Source organism: Pyrus communis, chromosome 12, assembly GCF_041283825.1.
Source record: "Pyrus communis isolate YQ-2024b chromosome 12, ASM4128382v1, whole genome shotgun sequence".
NCBI lineage: Eukaryota > Viridiplantae > Streptophyta > Magnoliopsida > Rosales > Rosaceae > Pyrus > Pyrus communis.
In genome coordinates, this window is record NC_142576.1 from 284,848 (window position 1) to 302,688 (window position 17,841).

Here is a 17,841-nt window from a genome sequence, read left to right on the forward strand (position 1 = left end):
TTTCAAAAGATACAACCAAGTAATCCTTGTGAAATCATCCACAAAAGTTACAAAATATTTGTATCCATCAAAAGACTCTATAGTTGGTCCCCAAACATCGGAATGCACAATTTCAAAAGGGTTACTAGCCCTAGACAAAGAGGAAGTAAATGGTAATCTAGTAAACTTAGAAAAATGACAAACATCACAAGGACTTGTAACTTTGCACATATTTGGGAACAAGGTGGATAGAACATTTTCATAAGGATGTGCTAGACGTTGGTGCCAAAGTTGTTGTTCTTGAGCTAAGCTTGAAGTGACTTGAAAAACCTTGGGAACTTGAATATGCTTGGAAAGATAGTAGAGACCATTTAAGAAAAATCCTTCACCAATCGTCTTCTTGGTGACTACATCCTGAAAGATCACATTTTTGAGAGAGAAAATGGCAAGACAATTTAATGAGTTTGTGATCTTGCTAACAGATAAAAGTTGAAAAGGGAATGAGGGAACATAAAGAACCTCAGACTCGACATCACTTGAGATCAAATGTATTTTTCCTTTTCCCACAACCATAGCATTTTTTCCATTGGCAACTGACATTTGGGATGGAATAGAAAATTTTTCAAATTTATGCAAGTTTGTAGACTTGTTAGTCATATGATCAGTGGCTCCAGAATCTATAATCCAATAATCATGCACATTACCAATGCTAAGAGCAGTTGAGAAGGAGTGTAAGATACCTGGGATGTCCCTTTGTACCACGCCTTCATTTCCAGCCAGGAAGCCAGCAAACTGTCTTAGTAGTGCAGTTTGATTGTTGTCACACTGATTTAGTGGTCCTTCACTATCTCCAAGACCTTGTTTCTTGTGAAGAAACATAGCAAACTCGTTGATCAGTGCAGCTGGATTAGTGGTGAACTTCAGTGCTCCATCAGAAGAAGTTGTGGCAACATGATTTGCCTTGTAAGAAGGGTTGTGCGAGCCTTTCGAGACACCTTTGTTATCCCTAGGAAACTTTGGTTTTGACACGCCCCGACCCCGATATTCCCCGAATACCAAGGTAGGCACGTGCTGGCCGACACCCGAGGGTGACGAAAGCCATTTATTGAGTGCAAATGCTGAAAACAAGGGGTAAATAAGGCTTACAAATATAAAAGAATAATGAATATGCAAATAAGGACCGTGTTCAGAGCACACCACTAATCTAGAACACTAAAAGAAAATAATATAAAATTGAATGAAACCAAAGAGTGGGTCCTACACCGAGAGGACTCGAAGATGCCGATGCGGAAGTGCCTGGACGTCGGGATTGTATGCCTCGATTCTAAGTCCTGAAGGGGGCGCAAAACAAACATGAGTGGACCAAGTTAATATATATATAATAAAACAGTTATCAACGTACTAACCCCCAGGTTTTATGAAAACACAAATATAATGATAAACATAGGTTTTCCGAAACCTAGCATGTCGTGCAATGTCTCAAATCATCATTCGCATAAAATAATAATCACTAGTGAATGTCCAATATAACACTTCAGGCCCCATGCCGGCTCCCCGTCTCTGAGCACACAGTCAGAGGAAAATGCACTTCAGGCCCCTTGCCGGCTCCCCGTCTCTGAGCAGACAGTCAGAGGAAAACACACTCCAGGCCCTATGCCAACACCAAACCGTCGCCCGGGACGGACCGGATCTATCCCTACGTCCCGTAGCGGAAGGGACCACTAGGTAAGTACAAAACCAGTGAACATACATATATTGAAAATCAACTTCATAGTATAAAGTCATCCATCATCTATACTATAAAGAGGTGTTCTAAACATGTTCTAAATATCATATCGTCATCCATCAGATATGCTATAAGAACATGGGTTATAAGAAAAATAGTAATAATTCAAACTAGCCTCAGTAAGCATGTTATCTCGTAAAACGTTCATAAAACATAATCATCAAATCATGCTTTTCATGTATGCATTTCTACTATCAAAACATGCATTTTTAGAAGGGGTCCACTCACAGTACTTCGCTGTCGAAAAGCCACGCCACTAGCGAAGACGGAAACGCCACAATTAAACGCCCCTAAGCACATAAAGGGTACATTTAGTCAAACTTTATTCAAACGATTGAATTTGGGAAAACGGACATCGGAAACGGGTTCAGGACGTCGAAATTAGCTTAGGAAGGGTCCCGCACGAAAACTTAAAAAGTCAACGGTCAAACTCAACGTTGACCGTTGACCGATCAAAGTCAAAGGTCAACGCCGACCGTTGACCCAGTCAACGGTCAACGGGTCACGGGTTTGGGCTTTAGGGTTTTGGGGTTAGGGTAATTGGGTTAGGTTTTAGGTGGGTTGGGTTTGGGCTAGAAGGAAAATGAGTTTGGGTTTGAAACCTCACGGCCCAAGGCCTAATTAAAAAGGGGAAATGGGTTTGGGCTGCAACCAAGGCCCTAAGGCCTTTGGGTTTTTAAAATGAAACAAAAATAAAAACAAAAACAGAAAGGGTTAGGGTTTTGGGCCAAATACCAAAACAGGCCTAAGGCCCGTGGGGGAAAGAAACGGCCTGAAGGCCTGGGTGGTTTCTTGGGCTGGGTTTCCCGCCGGAGAAGAAGGCCGGAATTCGGCCGGAGAATTCCCAAGCTTCGTTGGAGCTCTAAACTCAACCAAAACATGTCATTCAATATACCAAATTGAAGCCCCGAAGGTAAGGAATCGAAATATACCCTTGGTTCTCGTCATCGTGGTCGGAGTTGGCCGGAAAATAGCCTGGAAGCCACGGGTGTCCGCCGGAAACTGGGTAAGATTCAAATGAGCATAACGTCTTCCATACTCATTGAAATTGGGTGAAACAAAAAGGAAAGTTGTAGTACTCAGCGAGACGAAGAGATTGATACCTTGCACGCCGGCCAACTCGCCGTGGTTTGGCCGGAAATTGCCTCGAAAGGGGCGGTGTTCGCCGAAAAACTGGGAAATGTCTCTGAGGTGGTTTCTTCATGGTTTGACGTCCAAAACACAACCACGGGGTTAGAAACGAGCTATAGGTGTGGGCATGGGTGTGTGTGTGTGTGTGTTCTGCTCGGAGGGAGGGAGAAAAAGACAGAGAGAAAGAAAGAGAGAAGAGAGACTAAGAAGACTTTTCAGAAGAAAAAAAAGAAAAGAAGGGAAAGGGAAAGGGAACCGGGAACAAAAACAGGGGGTGGGCCCCTTGGGCTCACCAATTAAGGCTCAAAAACAATTTTAAAAAGGAAAGTATCCCCCAAACTTAGTGAAAATACAAAAATACCCATTTTCTTACGTAAATCCCGGGACGGGTTATTACAATCTACCCCCCTTAAAAGAATTTCGTCCCGAAATTTAAAATCACCACTTAAACCGAAATACTTGAAAATAGGAAGAAAAATATATGTATAAAGAGAATTCAAGTTAGAGTGGGTGCATCAGAGAGAATATGCCACACCGTCGCGAGCGGTTTGCCAAATCCTCTATCATGCCTCCAAGCTCTTACTTTCTTCCCCATTAGTGTAAAAGTAGAAATATACTTTAATAAGATATAAAGTCGAAAACATATATAAATGTAAGTTCAAAAATAAGTACGCAAAATACTATAGCGTCAAAATAGTCAAAATAGATATGTACTAACATATAGGTCGAAAACTTGCACTTAACTTAAAACTGAAAATGGAAATACTTCCCCCAAAACATTTGTAACGTCGAAAACAAATAATTAAAGAAAAGGAAGTTAAAATACTTACACTGAAAATCAAAACTGAAAAATGAGAGTGGGTCTCGCCTAAGCATACGAACGTCACGTACTCCGAGAAAGGATCCGTCTCTAGGTCAAGTCTTAACAATAGCAAATCCGTACCAACTGCTGAAGGCGAATCTTCCTGCCCACTTGCTTAACAAATCCAACGAATAAGTTTTCAATACCACAGTCGACCGCCCGTGATATCGATCACACATTTGTTGTCTCGATAAGCAAGCAGTAATTTGTTGAGGGTGCACAATTTCACGCGTCGTAAATTCAATCTTTCGAATACTAGTTCCCAATACTCCTCTGCTAACCAGTATTGCCAATAGAAAACTCTCGTACCATGTCGCAAAAATGGCGTACTCAAACCGAACAAGACAGAAAGTGTCGTCATAAAACTCTATCCAGTATCAAGCATTCTAACCTCCTCAATTCTTCCAAATGTGACCAACTACTCCATTGTTTTGCCAACAAAGAACCCATTTGAAAACTGTACCTTGGGATTCAAAGGAAGTGGCTACCATGTTACTAGTAGACCCAAAAGCTCAAGCCAAGCAAGCAGAAAACGAAAAGTCACCTTTCCCAACAAGCAGTATCTCTTGGAAATCATTGTAGTGCTCAAACCACCTCTCCAATTTTTGCTTAGTTGCATATTTCTAGTAAAACAAGGTCAACGTTGATAGAAAGAAGGACTCTCAAGTGATCAACCTAAAAACAAAAGAGAGTACACACCTTTCAAGAAAAGTGCAAAGATTTTCCGATTCTCGCCTCGACCGTGCTGGGGTGCCAACCCAAAGTGCACTAAACAGATCTGCTAGAAGTGTTTCAATAACCATGTACTCACAACAAAAAAGTCTTGAAGTGAAACAGTGAAAAGATGAGTTGAGATGACACATAACATTGGAAAAGAACCGATGTGATGCCTATGAATTATAGTAAGATGATGATACAATCCGCTGACCTTCTGTACTCAAACCTTCATCCAACTCTTACTAAAAGATCGCATAAACATCACGTTCAAGTGCTCACAAACTGAAGGATCCTGGTGCCAAGTAATGGAAAGCTGCATTGAGGCGAACACATCACATCATCGAAAAGGTCTACCAAAGTACAATATGATGGTTATGAATTGTAGCAAGATAATGAGTGGTGACCATTCAATTCAGCATGAAGATAATGATGCAATCTACTACTCACCTGCACCACAATCTTCACCAACCTCCTACCATAAGACGACTTCAACCTCACACCCACGTGGAACTCTTTCTGGTAAGTAGGGTAAGCTTGTGAAAAGATTATGCTCCCAACCTTTCTGTCTGAAAAGATAAGAATTGGGCGCATACTTCCGCCGAATTAATCGATCGTGAATTCGTCACTGATTGAGCGAGAAACCATGTAGAGAAGGCTAAAAGAACACTCAAGAATTTGAGGATCAAAACAAGTTTATTAAAACTATAGTACAAGATATCTGGATGAGTGAGAAATCATGCCAAGAACAAACGAGCGAAAGAAGGTAAAGATGCAAAAATAGAAATCACTGTTTATGATTATTTGGTTAATCAACACGATAAGGTTGACTGGTTTCTTAGCCAAAAAGGAAATAGGTATAAGCTCAAAAATAGTCAAGAATTGTTAATAAAATTTGATGAGGCCAAAGACATTTCGAAATTCATAAAACTTTGTGAAAGCTGTTTCAAGGTTCAAAAATTAAACATAGAACCTCTGAACCAACAGAATGACGAAGACATACAAAGCAGTCTGCATAAGCATGCAATGACACGATTGGCTAACCCAAAGTGATGCCCTTGAGCAAACCAAAGCTCAATGAGTCCAGAGAAGTTCAAAGTAAAGCTCGATCTTCGTACAATGATGAATATAGAAGTCTCAAGCCATTACATTGAAAAGTTACAAAGCTGAACAGTTAGCGGATAAGGGCACTAGTCAGTTGGGCTACACGCAAGAGGCTAAGTTCACCTCCACCGAAAATATGTGGACAAGGTGCTAGGACTTACCGTCTAGTGCCAACCCCAGGTGAAGTTCAAGAAGTTTGTTTATCCAAACAAGTATGGGTCTTCATCAACTAAAACCAACTACAACAAGAAAAAGAATTGCAACTCCTAGTGGAAAATTGGTGGGAATAGCGTCTGCTACCGAAGAGTCACTTAAGAAATTATCTAATTTAAATGAAGTCAACGCCCGAAGAATTTGGTGTAGAGCTAACGATCAAAGGTTAAGGAATTGACTTCGCCGTTGAGGTAAGAAATGAGGTTACTGATAGAACAATCATCGAATATTTGTTCTACCGATTCACACAAGTTTCTTCAGTGGTAATGAGCCTGAGAACATTGATTTGCTCCCGCTAACTACCACTTACTAATCATCGTCACCACCAGCGCTTACTTCCTTTCTCAAACACACACTTCGAATATTTCAAGTAGTTGCCACTGCAATACAACTCTGCTCGCCATTCCTAGGGAACGCATGTCGCAGAGTGATGTCATCGTTTCAAGGTTCTAGTTGATCTCAACCAGCTCGTACCGTCAAGATTTTTCTATTTCCCAAGATTCCGATGTAAAGCCGACTCTGCCCGCAATTCCTAGGGAACGCATGTTGCAGAGTGGCATCGCCATTTCGTATCTACAGCTGGTCTCGACCAGACTCCCTTAAACTGAGATTTCTAGAACACGTCGCTTCCAAGTAACGCTTCAAAGTAACACTAACTGTGCCTGCCATTCCCTGAGAATGCACATTGTAAAGTACAAAACCGCTTCATATCTTCCAATTTCAACTCACTTAGGGTTTTTTCCGTTTCCCAACGCTCCTAGGTAAATCCAATTATGTCCGAAATTCTCAGGGAATGCACGATGTAGAGTATCGATCCGATGTCGAAAGTCATCCAACAATCCACTTCATCAGCACTGAGGCACAATCCCGACATGAATTCTTGTATTTCAACCAAAAGATGACAATTCAAACAGAGAAAGGTTTGCACAACTATGTCGAATGACACTAAATCCGGAAGTCATGACATCCAAATGATGTCATGGCAGACACACTACTACAGTAACAGAAGGTCCTAAGTATGCTCTGAACAAAACCACGCTCTGATACCAATCTGACACGCCCCGACCCCGATATTCCCCGAATACCAAGGTAGGCACGTGCTGGCCGACACCCGAGGGTGACGAAAGCCATTTATTGAGTGCAAATGCTGAAAACAAGGGGTAAATAAGGCTTACAAATATAAAAGAATAATGAATATGCAAATAAGGACCGTGTTCAGAGCACACCACTAATCTAGAACACTAAAAGAAAATAATATAAAATTGAATGAAACCAAAGAGTGGGTCCTACACCGAGAGGACTCGAAGATGCCGATGCGGAAGTGCCTGGACGTCGGGATTGTATGCCTCGATTCTAAGTCCTGAAGGGGGCGCAAAACAAACATGAGTGGACCAAGTTAATATATATATAATAAAACAGTTATCAACGTACTAACCCCCAGGTTTTATGAAAACACAAATATAATGATAAACATAGGTTTTCCGAAACCTAGCATGTCGTGCAATGTCTCAAATCATCATTCGCATAAAATAATAATCACTAGTGAATGTCCAATATAACACTTCAGGCCCCATGCCGGCTCCCCGTCTCTGAGCACACAGTCAGAGGAAAATGCACTTCAGGCCCCTTGCCGGCTCCCCGTCTCTGAGCAGACAGTCAGAGGAAAACACACTCCAGGCCCTATGCCAACACCAAACCGTCGCCCGGGACGGACCGGATCTATCCCTACGTCCCGTAGCGGAAGGGACCACTAGGTAAGTACAAAACCAGTGAACATACATATATTGAAAATCAACTTCATAGTATAAAGTCATCCATCATCTATACTATAAAGAGGTGTTCTAAACATGTTCTAAATATCATATCGTCATCCATCAGATATGCTATAAGAACATGGGTTATAAGAAAAATAGTAATAATTCAAACTAGCCTCAGTAAGCATGTTATCTCGTAAAACGTTCATAAAACATAATCATCAAATCATGCTTTTCATGTATGCATTTCTACTATCAAAACATGCATTTTTAGAAGGGGTCCACTCACAGTACTTCGCTGTCGAAAAGCCACGCCACTAGCGAAGACGGAAACGCCACAATTAAACGCCCCTAAGCACATAAAGGGTACATTTAGTCAAACTTTATTCAAACGATTGAATTTGGGAAAACGGACATCGGAAACGGGTTCAGGACGTCGAAATTAGCTTAGGAAGGGTCCCGCACGAAAACTTAAAAAGTCAACGGTCAAACTCAACGTTGACCGTTGACCGATCAAAGTCAAAGGTCAACACCGACCGTTGACCCAGTCAACGGTCAACGGGTCACGGGTTTGGGCTTTAGGGTTTTGGGGTTAGGGTAATTGGGTTAGGTTTTAGGTGGGTTGGGTTTGGGTTAGAAGGAAAATGAGTTTGGGTTTGAAACCTCACGGCCCAAGGCCTAATTAAAAAGGGGAAATGGGTTTGGGCTGCAACCAAGGCCCTAAGGCCTTTGGGTTTTTAAAATGAAACAAAAATAAAAACAAAAACAGAAAGGGTTAGGGTTTTGGGCCAAATACCAAAACAGGCCTAAGGCCCGTGGGGGAAAGAAACGGCCTGAAGGCCTGGGTGGTTTCTTGGGCTGGGTTTCTCGTCGGAGAAGAAGGCCGGAATTCGGCCGGAGAATTCCCAAGCTCCGTTGGAGCTCTAAACTCAACCAAAACATGTCATTCAATATACCAAATTGAAGCCCCGAAGGTAAGGAATCGAAATATACCCTTGGTTCCCGTCATCGTGGTCGGAGTTGGCCGGAAAATAGCCTGGAAGCCACGGGTGTCCGCCGAAAACTGGGTAAGATTCAAATGAGCATAACGTCTTCCATACTCAATGAAATTGGGTGAAACAAAAAGGAAAGTTGTAGTACTCAGCGAGACGAAGAGATTGATACCTTGCACGCCGGCCAACTCGCCGTGGTTTGGCCGGAAATTGCCTCGAAAGGGGCGGTGTTCGCCGAAAAACTGGGAAATGTCTCTGAGGTGGTTTCTTCATGGTTTGACGTCCAAAACACAACCACGGGGTTAGAAACGAGCTATAGGTGTGGGCATGGGTGTGTGTGTGTGTGTGTTCTGCTCGGAGGGAGGGAGAAAAAGACAGAGAGAAAGAAAGAGAGAGAGAGACTGAGAAGACTTTTCAGAAGAAAAAAAAGAAAAGAAGGGAAAGGGAACCGGGAACCGGGAACAAAAACAGGGGGTGGGCCCCTTGGGCTCACCAATTAAGGCTCAAAAACAATTTTAAAAAGGAAAGTATCCCCCAAACTTAGTGAAAATACAAAAATACCCATTTTCTTACGTAAATCCCGGGATGGGTTATTACAGGTTTTAACTCTGGATGAAGAATCCAGCATCGGTCTCTTGAGTGCCCACCAGCATCACAATGGCTACATTTTAAGCCAGTTTTCTTTCCTTTGTAGCCTCTCTCCTCACCAAGTTTTTGGTTAGAGAAGTAAGCCCTAGCTTCTGGTATATTTGCCTTCATGTCCAAGGTTATGACTTTCCTTCGAACCTCTTCTCTTTGAATTGTGGCACACACACTTGAAAAAGAAGGCAGGTCGGGGTTCATGAGGATATGGCTTCGAAGATCTTCGAATTCAGGGCTCAGGCTTGCTAGGAGTTGGAATATTTTGTCTTCCTCGGCTCTTTTAGTTAGCACAGCAGCGTCGATGGTGTGTGGTCGATACACATTCAGCTCGTTCCACATAGTGGTCAGCTTTCCAAGATGTTGCACAAATGGCTTCCCTTCCTATTGCAAACCAGCAATGTCCTTCTTTAACTGAAACACTCTAGCCGCATTGTTCTGATTTCCATACATTTCCTTGAGGTTTTTCCAAAGAGTCATGGAGGATTCAGCATAGCTAAAAATTTCTGCAATCTTACGATCCATGGAATTGAGTAGCCACGACATGACCAACTGGTCTTTGCATAGCCAAGCATCATACTCCGGTGAGGTAGTCTCAGGCATTGGAATAGCACCATTAACATAACCAAGCTTTGATCGTCCTCCCAGAGCAAGAGAAACTGCTCTCTCCCATGGAAGATAGTTAAACTCATTTAGCAAGACAGAACTAAGACGTTGATTTGGGTTGATATCAATATCTGAGTGTGGTGATGGTGGAGTAGCATGAAAGCCGTCTCCTTCCAAATTTACTAAGCTTTCTTCAGCCATGATTGAAGGACAAGAAGCTCACAAATCTCTCAAGAGAACACCACAGAGACAGGCCGGTTAGGGTCACTGCTCTGATACCATATTGAATTTTGAATGTCTATATTTGTATTGTGTGAAACCAAGTACAAGGAAAGCTCATATAAATGAGCGGAAGAAAGGAAAGCAAAACATAAAGAAAGAAAAAGCAAAGCATGAAACATGGAAGCAGAAAACATGGAAGGAAACATGGAAAAGTAAAAAAGCAAAGCATGAAACATGGAAGCATAAAACATGGAAGGAAACATGGAAAAGTAAAGTTTCTTCCAATAGTTCAGCATGCCATTGCACAATTTCTCCTTTCCACTGCCCTAACCCATTCAATGTTCTCCCTTCCAATGACTAAACCATACAATAGTACATGCCCCCCATTATAGTATCAGCTTGTATATCTACAACCAATTTTACCCGAAAAAGACTGACTTTGACCTACGAAGAGCTTCCACACACTAGGTATAGTTTTAAATTCTAACCTACACTACAAGGCAATAACAATTTATTTCCAGCAACCACATCAGAGCATTAAACCAGTACAGAAACATACAATGCAAAAACGGGAGAGGGGCAAGACAATAACAAAAAACAAAGAAACAAACACTGTATGATATAAGCTTAAGGTTGTAAGTTTGTGCAAGAATTACCTGTCTAGTGCTCTGATTTAACTAGTGGTTCAGATCAGTACTTCCCTTTTTCTTAGATTTTACAGGTACCACCCCATATGCCATGAGCCTAGAAGCTGGTAATTTTTGTGCAGCTTGGAGACGCCTCCTTCTAGCACTCCTGGATTCTTTTTTATCACCATTTGAGTCCCCTACTTGTTCTTTCCCATGTTCCGGGGCAGCCATTGATGATTGCCCTGCGGCACCCTTTGATAAGCTTGAACCCTTAGCTGCTTCACTTATTCTCAGCTTCTTGCGATTCTTTTTATTACCCACATTTCCTTGTCTGAAAATCTCTTTAGCTTTCTGCTTTATCTCCATTCCTTGTTGTTTGGTACCTTCCACTCTTTCTCTGTATAAGGGGCAAGCTTCCTTAAAGACACATATTGATTCAACTCCTTTTCATCCATCGCTAATATCTCAGCAGTAGCCAAGCCATATCTATTAGGTTTTATTTTAGCATACTTGAATCTGGTCTTCAATTCTCCAATTGTATCCTCATAATCCAACTTATAGTATTCATCCATCATCTCCTTCTTAGCTCTCTCCAATAAACCTAATTTACGCTTTTTCTCTTGTTTATCTTCCTCACTCATTTTTCCTTCCTCTTCATCTTCATCTTCCTCTTCCTCTTCCTCTTCCACTTCCACTTCCTCTTCCTCTTCCTCATGGTCACCAACATTTTCCTTTTTCTGCTTCAAAGCCTTCTCCCTTGCAGCTAAGAACCCATCACCAGACCCAACAGTATCCCAACCTTTAGGAAGCCCAAGCAACTCATCCTCCTTATCAAAGTCCGGTTTCTCAATCTCATCATCATACTCGTCCATATCACTATAATGCTCTAAGTCAGCATCCTCTGCCTGATAATACTCCTCACCAAAAGCCTTCTTCATCATCCTATCATACTCTTGTGGATCAAATTCCTTCTCCAACTCCTTTGGATTAAATGAAGACACCTCCCCCTCCTTAAGTCCCGCAATCTCCATTATCTTCTTAACCTTCTCATCATTCTCCTTCTTCAAATTCTTCAAATGCCTCAACTCCTCCTCCCTCTCCAACCTTGCAATCTCCATCCTCTCCTCCTTGCTCTTCCTCTGCTCCTTCCTCGCCTTGACCTTCTTCCTCACCGACCCCTCAACTTGCCTGGAATGCCCCATAATCCGATCACCTGCATTCTCCTGGAACCTGTGCTCATACTCCTCCTGCCTTTCGATCTCCATCTCATCCTCAGACACCATCTCCAAATCCTCCTCCTTTAGCTCGGGATCCTTATCCTCCTTCCACAGCTGATCTTTAAAGAACTTCTTGAGAAACACAGCATTTTCATCAGATTCGGGGAAACACTCATCTAATGCCTTCTCATATTATCAACACTATCACCATCATCATCCCCCGCAGCATTCTTGTTCTTCTCTATCAAAAACTCACCACCATCATCCTCCTCGGCTGCGGCAGCCTGTAAGAATTCTCTCCTTATCCGCTCTTGTTCTTCGTTGTAGACCTTACTGTTTTTACCAATGTTCTTGTCATCCTCCTCCGCCAGTTCCGGGCCGTCCTCGATCAAATGCTTAGCGTTAACATCTTTCAAGTACATCTTCCTCTTATTCGTCGCCTTTCCCTCTCCCTCTCCCCCTCCTCCATTGTTTCCGATAATTTCGGTTCCATCAGAATTAAACAAAACATCTTTGTTTTTCAAGATAGGGTCTTGCTTTTTTAACTTGAGCAGACCATCCAAAAACTCCAATTCTCTCTTCTTGGAATTGGTGACATGGACGTAGTCGTCGTCCGATTCAAAATCCGGTTCAGAGTCTGAATCATCGGAGGGGTCAGCTACGAGGCCTCGCTTCTTCATTTCCTCATAGCGCTGGAGCTCCTCCCGCTTCTTGTTGTGTTCGTACTGCGAGCGAAATCTTCATTGATTTTGAGCTGCGGTACATAGTCGTTCTCGGAGTCGCTGCCGCCGTCAAATAGTTGAAGAACGCCCATATTGCTTCCGCCAAGTAGTATTCAGGGTTTCAGGGCGTTCGACCCGACTGGCTTTGCTCCTGCCTGAAACGGACTCCCTTTTTATATTTGTTTAATTTAGGACCGGAAATTAAAAATTCCACTCGCGTCTCTGATTTTTAAAATTTTTGCTACAGATGGAGGTAAAATAAAAATCACTTCGGTTTCTTTTTATACAAGGCATCTAATTCGAAATTCAAGTAGGGGCAGGGTGGTTAGCGTTGTTCATAGCACCAAAAGATTTACAAAGCCGAAGATGTACAAGCTCAGCAGAGCATCATGCATTACCAACAACATACATATTACGACCTCAGCAAAATAATCTCTCTTAACAAAAGGTCCTAATATTGTTCTCAGCGTAATTTAAAACACACACACAAGTATATTCAGGTATGTCCATCCATTCAACTTCTTTACTGTGTAGTCACGCTCTTTGCAAGATTCCGAGGCTGATCCACGTTGAAACCTCTTAGAACGGTGAGATGGTATGCCAGCAGCTGCACCAGGGAAAGAAAACAAAGATATCACATTTTTGTGGGAGATCCGGACAAGTTCGAATGAAGAACTATCCATCCATCTATCATCTATACAGAGTCACACTATTAATAATAATAATAAATAAATAAATAAATAAATAAAGTAAATACGGCTTAAGCATTAAAGTCTGGCATGAGAAGCTCCAACCTAAATACTGATGTCATATGCAATATAAAGCCTGGAGGAAAATAGATAAATACCTGCAATGGAACAATGTTAACTACGGGTTGAAGACAATCCTCAAGCTGAGGAACTTCAATCACTCGACAAGTCCCCCCAGGGCACACTGATGCAGCATCTCCTTTTGAACACATTACTATGAGTCGACCTTTGCGGGCATGAAGCTGTTGAATAACTGACTGCTGCTTACTGTAAATTAACCACAGGTCATTAATAAGAAAATCAGGTACGTTTGCAAAAGCATGCAAGTGTTCCCAACTGTGAGTCTGTGACAGGACAAACCTGAAGCAAGCATCACGGGTGGCAATCACAAGTGTAGGGAGAGTTTCATCAACTAAAGCCAAAGGGCCATGTTTCATTTCACCGGCTAGTATTCCTTCACTGTGCATAAGGGCCACTTCCTTTACCTTCAAGGCACCCTCTAGAGATGTTGCGTAGTTGTATCCTCTCCCAAACACAAGAAGTGACTGCTCAGCTATCAGTTCCTGTGCAAGATCCTTCATCATCCCGTCAAGCTTCAGGACCTCTCTGACTTTGTCTGCACAGAACGTAAAGAACAAACCGACAAAGTCATTTTATAATGACTTCTTACAAGTTCTTGGATAACAATAAAGAAATGCACTGCAGTTGACATGGTAAGAAGAGAAAAGCTGGAACTTACTTGGTAACTCAAATACACCGTCAATTATAGCCTCTCTTCGTGCTTGATTAGAAATTGTGTCACCTCCTATAGCTAGTGCTAGCATAGCCATCACCACTATTTGACTTGTGTATGCCTATTCAAGATGATGAGAAGACAGTCAAATTAAAACACAAAATCACAAAAGCAAGAATAGAATAAAGTAACAAAGTTACCTTGGTGCTTGCCACGCCAATCTCAGCGCCAGCATTTATATGAACACCACAGTGTGTATTTCTGGCTATAGCGCTATCAACAGTATTTGTTATGCCAACGCATAATGCACCATTTTCCAACGCATATTCCAAAGCACTCAGAGTATCTGCTGTTTCACCAGATTGACTGACAAAGACAGCTGTATCTTCTCTGTATATAGGTCCTTGCCGATCCAACAAATCACTAGCAATTTCCATTGTGACAGGAATACCTATAAACCAGAAAACAATCAGAACTATTGAGAACAATCGGGAAAGGATTTCTGACAGACAAAAAACACTGACCAGAAAGTTCTTCCAAGATAGGTCTTGCAGCTAAAGCAGCATTGTAGCTTGTACCACAACCAATGAAAACAATTCGCCTGCTTTGCCTAATTGTTTTAAGGTGATCCTTCAGTCCACCAAGGAGAACAGTCTTGGCTTTGCAGGAACCTCCACGTAAAAGCCTCCCCCTCATTGTGGTAGTTAAAGATTCAGGCTGTTCATGAATTTCTTTCTGCATATAATGTTTGTAACTCCCTTTGTTTATTTGTTCAACCTCCATCTCAAGAATGGACAAAGCTCGTTGTACTGATGCAACCCTTGAAAGGCCACCATGCTGTCCTTTATCGAACTTCATGATAGAAACACCTCCATCCTGAAACAATCACCACAATGGAGAAAAAAAAAACGAAACTTCTATGAGCACATAGCTCAAGTTTCCAAAGCAATTGAGCACAACGAGCAAAGAAACCAGAATCAATAACATCTTGGCCCGGCATGATGTTAGAGTAAGAAAACTAGCTCAAATTTCCCCAAGCATCATGCCAAAATGGATGTGTCCTATTAAAAAATAATAAAAGATAGTACTCAAGTACCTTCAGATGTACGACTTCACCATCCTCAATCACCAAAACCTTTTTAGTGTGTTCAACTACAGCATTGGCATCACTGGATAAAAAGAGTTCTTTAGGATGTCCACTTTTTGAAAGGAAATTATCATCGTGAAATGCAGATCCACCGCTAGCATTTTCGTTAAATTCCTAACAGAGATCAAGCCAAAAGTGTCAATGAGAAACTGTGGTGGGAACTTGTAATTAGAAGCTTCAAATTAGCTAAAATTGTTAAGCATTTATTCCAAATAAAGCATACTCTGACACCAAGGAGCAATGGACTGCCACGCTTGCAAGCAATCAACTCATTCGGATAATGCCGGCTTTTAAAAATCAGGGCATATGCACCTTCAAGATGCCTCATAACCTCAAGCACAACTTGACTAAATGTGATAGTCTGGTCACCTGAAACATAAACATCACACTCTAATATCGGCCTGGACTGTGCTTCAAAGATTTATGTGAAACAGTAAAAAGTATTCCGAGAAACAATACAACCAAAGGAAATGCAGTTTATCAGTATTGGCATAACACAATGATTGGCTTTATATACTACCCCCAACAACAGTAAAATGCACTCATCCTAAAATGCACTCATATCCAATGAAGGCACTTTTCCTGCCTTGGCTACTATGTTTTTTGGGCAAATATGGTAGGAAGATGTGAGCTACAGGGTGACAAAATGCTTCTTGCCTCTAAGAACAATTCATAGGGAAAACCTCTTTAGTATATCAGTTAGTAAGTTCTTTTCTAATTTACAAGCACATAAGACTGTCAAAATATCATTTCACAAGTTCTGAATCGATAACTAAAAGTAATAATCATATGTACTATAAATAAATTTAAATTCAACATTTGCAAATATAAAATTTGAACTCCAAATTGTAAGTTATACTTATGAAGCAAATGTTTAGCTACTTCTAATCGTATATAAATTTACCTTCTCCTTCCTTAGCTTTATCATAAACATATTTAGCAAGCTTTGGAATTACTTCTGTGTCTGTTTCAGATTCAAAGGTGAATCCGTGCCGAACTAGTGATTGCTTTAAGGCCTGAAAAAGTGAACAAGAAGGTAAATCAGCATAAGCCATTGATGACAGAGGCTGTTTAATCTAGAAGCCAAAACAACAATCAAGAGACACGTAACAAGTTTCACTGCAGAAATCTTAAACAAACCTCATAATTAGTGATGACTCCATTGTGAACAACCAAAAATTCATTTCCAGAACCAGAGCTCTGTGGATGGCTGTTCCTTGGAGCTGGCTCTCCATGAGTGGCCCACCGGGTGTGCGCTATTCCAGCATGGTGAGAGAAAGAATCTTCCAAATTTAAATCTGTTTCAGCAACCTCTGGATTTACAAAACCAACGTTAACTTTTGATTAGTTTCTTAGTAGTGAGAACTTTGCAAAACCCCAATACTTGAATTCAAACTCCTATTACCCATATTTATTTATGGTTTCTAGGGCAATATAATTCGTAGTCCCCATAAGGTTTGTCCGAGGACGAAGTGAGGTTGCATAATGTAATAAATGCATAAGAAGGAAAATGTCAAAGAGACCGATGTTAAAGAAACTACTGCTTGCATTATCATTCTGTAGGTAAGCTTGAGCTGCCATTGTCTGCTCTATAAACCCCACCCACTAACAACTTAACCAATCAAAACTTCATCGAACTATGATCACTATTACTGGGTTAACCCGCCAAATTAAACCTGACCACTTTAACTGGGTCAATTTTTGTTCAAAAAGAGTTTACCGCTAATTTTCTACACCATTTTCTCGGCAACCAAACAGAATGTACAAAAATATTATCCCGATTAACAACTTAACAATCAAAACGTCATCGGAAAGCAATGAAGCAAAGAAATTCAACCTACGATCATTCTCACTGGTTGACCCGCCAAATTAACCCGGACCACTTTTCTGGGTCAATTTTCGTTTCGAACAAAGTTTCCAGTTAATTTTCTCCGCCAATTTCCCGGCAACCAAACAGAAAGTCGAAAGAAACAAATAAGGAACAAGAATAGAAAGATTGAGAATGAAAGGAGTTACCTTGGTATACGGATTTGACGAGGGTCTCGATGTTTCCCTCCTGACGGAAAACGAGCGGGTGAGGCGGGGAAGATTGGGGGGTGTTTGGATCGAAGGAATAAGAATGATCGATGGAAATCCCGGCGGAATCGTATCCCCGGTATTCCAAACGCCTCAGGCCATTGAAAAGCACCTGAAGAATGTAGCGCCTCTCTCTGTTAACGTTGTAATTCAGATACGCAAATATCCCACACATTTCTGATTTCTCTCTCTTCCTCTTCCCCTTCTTCTCCTTCTTCTGCGACTTGTTCTGGGTTTTAGAGAGAGAAAGAGAAGAGGATGGATTAAGAAAAGTTTACCTGTCAAATATGACCCTTGACTTTCTTTTGGGATTTGAATTTTCAACTTTATTGTGTTTGTGTGTTTGGGATCTGTAAAATGGACCGACAAATCTGTAAAATGGACTGACAAATCTTCTCTTTTTGACAAATCTTCTCTTGTTAATTTATTTATGGTAAGTTAGGGAGAAATAAGAAGCTTCCACAAATTTTACTCTCTTTTAAATGAAAGTTGGGAGACTTCCATGATAAGGATTTTCTTGGGTAGATTGTAATAAGGATTTTAAGTAAACGATTGATAGATTTTTT

At 41.3% G+C, this 17,841-nt stretch overlaps 2 protein-coding genes, 2 long non-coding RNA genes and 1 pseudogene across 4 annotated transcripts; all 5 read right to left on the minus strand.

The window, feature by feature from the left end:
• Positions 1-1,128: 1,128 nt before the first annotated feature.
• On the minus strand, positions 1,129-2,151 carry LOC148692107 (uncharacterized). The gene is made up of 2 exons (XR_015954340.1): positions 1,994-2,151; positions 1,129-1,310 (listed from the first exon to the last, which is right to left on the minus strand). It is a non-coding gene; the product is annotated as an uncharacterized LOC148692107 (long non-coding RNA).
• Positions 2,152-6,967: 4,816 nt separating this feature from the next.
• On the minus strand, positions 6,968-8,889 carry LOC148692108 (uncharacterized). Its single transcript, XR_015954078.1, has 3 exons — positions 8,537-8,889; positions 7,833-7,894; positions 6,968-7,149 (listed from the first exon to the last, which is right to left on the minus strand). It is a non-coding gene; the product is annotated as an uncharacterized LOC148692108 (long non-coding RNA).
• Positions 8,890-9,558: 669 nt separating this feature from the next.
• Positions 9,559-9,981, minus strand: LOC137723190 (uncharacterized). The gene has a single exon (XM_088681592.1). The coding sequence runs from the start codon at positions 9,979-9,981 to the stop codon at positions 9,559-9,561; it is 423 nt and encodes a 140-aa protein (XP_088537718.1).
• A 558-nt stretch (positions 9,982-10,539) lies between these two features.
• On the minus strand, positions 10,540-12,796 carry LOC137744760 (protein kri1-like; annotated as a pseudogene).
• A 141-nt stretch (positions 12,797-12,937) lies between these two features.
• LOC137744759 (glutamine--fructose-6-phosphate aminotransferase [isomerizing] 1) lies at positions 12,938-17,782 on the minus strand. Its single transcript, XM_068484553.2, has 11 exons — positions 17,216-17,782; positions 16,340-16,512; positions 16,104-16,215; positions 15,423-15,568; positions 15,149-15,313; positions 14,577-14,928; positions 14,253-14,503; positions 14,059-14,173; positions 13,680-13,935; positions 13,418-13,586; positions 12,938-13,177 (listed from the first exon to the last, which is right to left on the minus strand). Exons 1-11 carry the CDS (start codon positions 17,448-17,450, stop codon positions 13,094-13,096), a joined length of 2,058 nt encoding a protein of 685 aa, XP_068340654.1. The 5' UTR covers positions 17,451-17,782; the 3' UTR covers positions 12,938-13,093.
• Between the last annotated feature and the right edge of the window lie 59 nt (positions 17,783-17,841).

Excerpts from the sequence above, each read along its gene's own strand:
- LOC137723190 (XM_088681592.1), bottom strand. The coding sequence starts at position 9,981 with ATGGCTGAAGAAAGCTTAGTAAATTTGGAAGGAGACGGCTTTCATGCT.
- LOC137744759 (XM_068484553.2), bottom strand. The coding sequence starts at position 17,450 with ATGTGTGGGATATTTGCGTATCTGAATTACAACGTTAACAGAGAGAGG. Across the intron at positions 14,174-14,252 it reads TTGGCGTGGCAAGCACCAAG|GCATACACAAGTCAAATAGT; the intron begins GTAACTTTGTTA and ends CATCTTGAATAG. Across the intron at positions 13,936-14,058 it reads CGGTGTATTTGAGTTACCAA|ACAAAGTCAGAGAGGTCCTG; the intron begins GTAAGTTCCAGC and ends CGTTCTGTGCAG.